The sequence below is a fragment of the Microtus ochrogaster genome, chromosome 17 (assembly GCF_000317375.1).
Source record: "Microtus ochrogaster isolate Prairie Vole_2 chromosome 17, MicOch1.0, whole genome shotgun sequence".
In the NCBI taxonomy this organism is placed as follows: domain Eukaryota; kingdom Metazoa; phylum Chordata; class Mammalia; order Rodentia; family Cricetidae; genus Microtus; species Microtus ochrogaster.
In genome coordinates, this window is record NC_022019.1 from 12175238 (window position 1) to 12182175 (window position 6938).

General features: G+C 50.6%; 1 protein-coding gene across 2 annotated transcripts in view; it reads left to right on the forward strand.

Annotated features, from left to right (window-relative positions):
• The window catches only part of Ptk2b (protein tyrosine kinase 2 beta), a 124671-nt gene that overhangs the window by 84155 nt on the left and 33578 nt on the right, over positions 1-6938 (forward strand). For both annotated transcript variants that reach the window (XM_013349262.2, XM_005355490.3), the window contains exons 3-5: positions 1289-1467; positions 1970-2057; positions 3745-3824. In XM_013349262.2, the coding sequence (XP_013204716.1) occupies positions 1289-1467; positions 1970-2057; positions 3745-3824 (347 nt within the window). The remainder of the gene's footprint in view (positions 1-1288; positions 1468-1969; positions 2058-3744; positions 3825-6938) is intronic.

Sequence of the window (6938 nt, forward strand, 5' to 3'; positions counted from 1 at the left end):
GTTAGGCTGGTGTAGGCTGGTGTCGGCTGGTGTAGGCTGGTGTCAGCTGGTGTAGGCTGGAGTAGGTTGGTATAGGCTGGGGTAGGCTGGTGTAGGCTGGGGTAGGCTGAGATAGGCTGGTGTAAGCTGGGTAAGCTGGTGTCGCCTGGTGTTGGCTGATGTAGGCTGGAGTAGGTTGGTATAGGCTGGGGTAGGCTGGTGTAGGCTTATGTAGGATGGGATGGATGGGTAGGCTATGTAGGCTGAGATAGTCTAGGGTAGTTTGTGGTACGCTGGAGTAGGCTAGGGTAGTTTGTAATAGACTGGGGTAGGCTAGGGTAGGCTGGGGTAGACTAGGGTATGCTGGGTAATCATGCATTTCAGACTCAAGGCTCACATGGGTCAGTGCCTGTGAGGTTTTAAGTCTGTGCCCAGGGAACTCTGCCCTGCCAGGAATGGGTTCAGCTCATTCACTGGATGTGGACCCGTGTGAGAGATGTGGGCACCAACCACTAAGTGGGCTAGTCAGGGCCTTACTGATGGGCTTCCAGGCAGCCCTGCAATGGACCTTCATGCTCTCTGTCTGGGCCAGAAAGTGGTAGCACCGAATTGTGGGGTATGGAACTGTGGGTAAAAGAACAAAAGGAGCCCTCCCCAAAAGAAAACATAACAAGAAGGCTAGTGCCTTTCTGTCAGCTCTCCTGAGATCGTGCTTATGTGTGGGCAATGTGCCACTCAGCTCCTTAAAGTGGTTCTCATTCTTCTCTCTCCTCCAGCTCTGCCATGCCCCGAGTCAGCTTGGCAAAGCAGAACACTTGAGTTCAAAGGTCCAGGGCTCCCAATACCAGCTTAGCCCCAGCATTGGGTTTCTTTACCATCTACACTGCAGTGGTGACACATGCTTCCTTGTGTCACGTGGACTCAGTGAGGTCATGTGTGGGACAGACCTCCCCAAGCCTGGCCCTGTACTGCGTCCTGCTGGCTAGACTGGAAACCGTCCAGCAGGGGCTGGTCACGGGGCACATGCTCAGCTGGCGCTAATTGTTTTGATCTGTGCTCTCAGCCTCTGCATCTTGTCCTCACTTCTGCCATCTCCTCCCACCTCTTTCTATGTCTGTCTCACTTCGCCAAATTGTTCATTCATCGGCTAGAACACAGTGTGTACCAAGGCTTGCGCTAGCTGCTAGAGAACCCGAAATGAAAAATACCCGCGACAGATTGCCACACAGGGTTAGAGGCTGTGCATGGGGAGCCTGTGAGAGCCCAGCGGGAGGTACCCCGATTCTTAGCCCTCTTGTCTCCTCCCTAGGAGATCATCACCTCCATCCTGTTGAGTGGGCGAATAGGGCCCAACATCCAGCTGGCTGAGTGCTATGGGCTGAGGCTGAAGCACATGAAATCAGATGAGATCCACTGGCTGCACCCACAGATGACGGTGGGCGAGGTGCAGGACAAGTATGAATGTCTACACGTGGAAGCTGAGTGGAGGTAGGAATGGCACCCTCCCTTCGAGCATACCCAAAGCTCAGAGTCTCCTAGGAAACTGGAGTGGCTTCCTAGTCTTCATCATCCCACAGTGTCCTGATGCTAGTGTTTTCAAACTCTAACCCAGATTCTTAGCGAATCCCCATCCCAGGACAGTACTGAGGCACAGTCCCAGATCAGATGCTGTTGGTGCTATGGTGAAGAGGAACAGAGGGAGGGAAGGGAGAAGAGCCCAGGTCAAGGGCTGGCCTTTGAACTAAGGAAGCTAGCTAGTATCCATTGGGGAGAAGAGAGCATTCAGTGCTAGCTAGCTACGAGCCCCAGGGCCTGCTGGCCACCTCCCTGGCATGGTTCTCTCCCCAGTCAAAAACAGGAAAAGAAGAAACTGCTCCGGATCCATGGGCAGAGGCCTCGTGGATGCCCTTGCATGCTGAGGGGTAGAGTAGTTTGGGCCCCTCTTGGGAGTCCGGCTCTCCCGTGTCTACCAGAGTCTGTGTTGTTACAGGTATGACCTTCAGATCCGCTACTTGCCAGAGGACTTCATGGAGAGCCTGAAAGAAGACAGGACCACACTGCTGTACTTTTACCAACAGGTGAAAAGCACCCTGGTATCCCAGAACACTTTAAATGCTGAGTTGCATCCATTCTCTGCAGGGGAGGTGACAAGATAAAACCCAGCCCTGTAGAAGGCTTCCCCCTCCCCCAGGCTCTTTCTTATGCCCCCAGCTCCTCTTGAGCTCCTGTGTGACCATGTACCTGGCTAGTGAAGCAGGAAAAAGCAGGTTGGTGCATGAGCAGTGAGGTGTGCCTTCCAACCCACTTTTGCCAGCATCCACCCTGGTATTCCCAGGGGCTTCATTTGCATGAGTTTGTTTTCTCCTCTTTAGGTCTAGAATAATAACAAAGACTAGAATAATAATAAAGACATCTGCTTTAGAGAGCTGTCGTGAGGACCAAGTGATGTCCACGGCAGGATGCTGGTGAATTGGCCTGAGGAAGAACCAATCACGCCTTGTAGTTCTTACCAATTCTCATGGTGTAAATGCTCCTGTCATGGCCTCTTTCTAGCTACCACGTGGCACCTGGCAGCTCACAGAAATTTCTCAAGTGTGCTAGCTGACTCTCCTGAGCTGTCTGAGCCTCCTTCACACGCCGTGGGACTCCACGAGGGCCCAACATAGCACCTGCACGGAGGATGCTCCGAGCAGCAGGGATGGGGCAGGCACCACCAGCTTCTTTCTGCTCTTAGCCTGCACCTCCCTTCTTGTTGGCCAGACCTCAAGCCAGGCTTTTCTTGAGCTCTGAGTGACATCTATAACTACTTAACAACATGGGCTTAGATAAGTTACCAACTCCTCCCTCAAATCTTCCTTCCTCCCTCTCTTCCTTCCTCCCTACCTCTCTCCCTCCCTTCCTTCCTTCACTTATCTCTCTGGCTTACTATGCACCTTTCTTCTCTTTTATTTATTTATTTTTTTCTTACAATACTAAAGGCTTTAGGACACCACACCTGCTAGGCAACTGTTCTTTTACTAAGCTGAATCCTCAGCCATTCCCCACCACCACCACCTCATCATCTCCTTTTTATTTTATTTGGTTTTTGAGACAGGGTCTGTCTATGTAACCTGACTGTCCTGGAGCTCCCTGTGTAGACCAAGCTGGCCTGGAACTCATAGAGAGTCATCTGCCTCTGTCTCCCAAGTACTGGGATTCAAGACACGTGCCACCGTGCTGGTTCTCATTAAATTGATCGAGCTGGCCTTGACAAACTCCCATAGCCCACAGAGACCTTGAACTGCATTCCTCCTGCTTCAGCATCCAGAGTAGTTGAGATTACGGGCCTGAACCACTAGGCCTGGCTTCAGTTTTATTATCTCCAAAACGGCAGTGGGAGATGAGGATGGAGACACTAGTCCATGGTAGCAACCTGTCTTAGTTGCTTTTTCATTGCTGTAAGGAAGCACCATGACCAAGGCAATTTATAGAAGAGTTTATCAGTCTTACAATTTCAGAAGGTGAGGCCAAGACCGTTAGGTGTGGAGCATGGCATCAGGCAGGCAGACATGGTACTGGGGCAGTAGCTGATACTTGAAGTCTTATCTGCAGGAAAGAGGCAGAAAAGGGGGGTGGTCTGGGCTTTTGAAACATCAAAACCTGCCTTCAGTGATACCTCCTCTCACTAGACTGCACCTCCTAACCCATGCCCCCCCCCCCCCGGGTTTGTGCTCTGGGAAAGAACACTGAAGGCCTGAGTCTGACCTGTGGCCTTTCTCCCATCAGCTCCGGAACGACTACATGCAACGCTATGCCAGCAAGGTCAGCGAAGGCATGGCTCTGCAGCTTGGCTGTCTGGAGCTCAGGTAGGTAACTGCGAGCCCTCTTCAGGGAGAGCACAGTGCCAGCTTTGGACTCCTTGCCCTGTCCCTCCTCTAGGAAGTGAAAGTGGGCATATGAGAAACAGGAAGAGGAGACGAGGTTAACATTCTGAAGGCCTCACCATCTGGTCTCCATGATAGACATGGGAGAAGGGCAACTTCTGCTTGGTCTGGTCTCCTCCCCCGTCTTGGCCTGGCCCTGACCTTGCCTGTCTCTGAGCTGCCTGTCTGTCTCTCCCCTGCCCATCACTGTGGCTATCACTCAGTGATTCTGACGTGCTTCTGAGACAGTAGCCTGGGTCTAGAACACCTCCCAAAGGTGGGGATCCCAATTTGGGCTGCTTATTGTTGCATCTCAAGCTCCAAAAGATAGGTTCTTAATCTGAACATATGCTAACATGCTGTCCACCCATGACTTCCAGTTCACAGTGTATGGAGGTGGCATGTGTACATAGTTAATTATAATCAGAGGCAGAACGAATATGCCCCAAACAGTCTTCTACCAGGAGACATTGACGAGGAAGAAGAAAGTTGAATTGTTCCTAGAAGGAAGTGAAAGATAATGGGTGGGGTTAGGGTGGGGGGACTGGGGCATTTCCAGACCCCAAAAGCTTTGGGTGGAGAACCACAAGGTATGAGATAGTGGAAGCAATGACTATTATGATGGCAGGCTGATGACGCCATTAGAATGACATCATTAGCATGAGACAGAGGGACAGTCTAAGAAGCCAGACTTAACTCTTAGCTGTTGGGTCCCATTGCTATTTGAGGCAGAAGAGGATCCCGTGGCTAAGCCTGCGCTTTTAGCCTGTTCTCGACCAAGGCCACAACGCCTTCAGTTTGACCCCCCATCTGTCACTCCATCTCCCTCCCCTGCTCTGCACCCCCACCTTGTAATTGTGGCTTCAGCATCTGATGGCATGCACACTGTGGTTACCTGGGAGGTAGATAAACTAGGGGCCCACCCTTGGCCCTGTGGTTTACAAGACCTGTGTGGGACCTTTGGAGGTGGTTTAGATGTAGCCTCATTGGAATTGCCAGAAGACTTCCAGGACTGTTGCCAGGGAAACCCTGACCAAGTGTTACTTCCAGTTGTCCCAATTCTGGGGGAATTCTGCCCCTACCCATGACTTCTAAGTTAACTGAAGATAGAACTCAGCTTTCACTTCTGTGAGACTGGGGCCTTGGAGAGAGGGTGATGGGCTCCTGGGAGAGACTGTGCAAACAGAAGGTGAGGGTTCCTCATTGATTTGAGTAGCTAAGATCATTGGCCTCTTAGGGACTTCTCATAGCCTTACAATTAGTGGCAGGTGGTACCAACAAAGAAGGACCCATCAGCATCACCATAAGGGTCTGTCATCATCTTAGGTGCTCAGAGCTGGCGCACCAGAGCTGTCATGAAGTTTGTTACATGTGCCCCTGTCTATCTTCCGGGTCTGCTGAAGTCCTGGAGCCTGCACCACACACTACAGAATTCCTCTTGGCAATGAGACAATTTGGAAAAGAAGTTCTTTTGAACTTTGTCTTCATGGGGCCCATGCTAGACTGTGGTCCACTTTGAGATTCCAGTAAGCCCCCGTTCAGATCTACTGGCAAATTATTTCATATTCTCACTCTCTACAACCATCTCCAAACTAGTTTTGGTCAGAGCCCAAATGCCAAGCATGGCACTCAAGGGCTAGACAACCAGAGAGGTATCTGAGTTGGCCTCTGAAGACAGGCTCATTGAGAGTGCACGGCGTTCTGGAGTCTGTTCCCTCGTCACCTTAGGGTTATCCCCAAACCTTTGTTTCATGACCCAACCCCCTGCCATGTGTGCCGTAAGCCTCATAGAGAGTCAGGCTCTGACTCAGGGCTAGGGATGTGATGTTCCAGAGTGGGTGTGGAAAGCATCTATGTAAACCTTGTGGACTTCAGGCCCAGTGATTGTCAAATGGAAAGGTAGAATACAGGGTTTCCATGGTGATGTGGCAAGTGGGTCTTTACAATTAGATTACTACCATTTCTCACTAAGAGAAAGGGCACAGTTTTGAAAATCAGACAATAAGGGAGAACCTTATAGAAGTATGGTTCTTTGTTGAAAATCATGAATAGTAGTGCCTCATTCTACTAAGATCAAGGGTTGCATAAGCTGCCTACAGATAAATGACATCACCAGGAAAAAAAGAACATATCCTTTCCTGGCTTTAAGATGTATGATGTAAGCATAGGGCAGGAGACTGGTGACACCAGACCTCAGGGGACTGGGTTCCTGTTGAGAAGAATTGTGTTGATTGGGAAGAACAAAGACTCTGAAGTGAGGTACCTAGACAGGACTCTTGAGTTTTCATTTTGTGCTGCTCTTGACAAGTTACTTAATCCCTCTATGCCTTGAGTTCTTCATCTTTAAAGCAAGAATGATGTTAGCAATAGCACCTTGGAGGGCTGTTGGGAAGCCCGAGGTAGTTAATAGATTCAGAGCCCTTAGAACAAAGACAGAGAGCGACGGTCTAGAATTAGTTGTTTATTTGTTGACTCTATATGGGGTCTGGGATCTGGAAAGTCCTGGAGAGAGGGACAGGGACCAGGAGGAGGTCACAGGCCCTGACATGGACCTGAAGGGTGAGCAGAATGGGAGAAAACTATGAGGGGGAGCAAGCAGCCTACCTCCAGTTCTGGGCCAAGTGGGCAGGCTAGAGCCTTTTCTTGTTACTCTTAATTGCCTTGTGGTCCAGGATCTCATGTATGCCACGCCAGCGCTCTAGCACGGGAACGGACCCCTCAGCCCCAGTTCACTTGTCTTTGTTGTTATTTAGAGGAGTTTAGGTCCACAGCAAAAGTGAGCAGAAGGCACAGGGCTTTCTCATGGATCTTGAGCCCTGAACATAACACAACTTTCCCTATCACAAGTATTCCTCAAGAGCGGCAAGATTCCTATGGTCGACAACCATCACAGATGCCCTAGGGTCACCCAAAGCCCACAGCTCACATCACGCTTTACCTTGGTGTCGCACATCCTGTGAGTGTGGACAGGGCATGTGCCCACTACTGAAATGGCATGCAGGAGTTTCACTACTCTGAACCTCATGTTTGCCTCTCCCTCCCTGGCCACCGCGCATC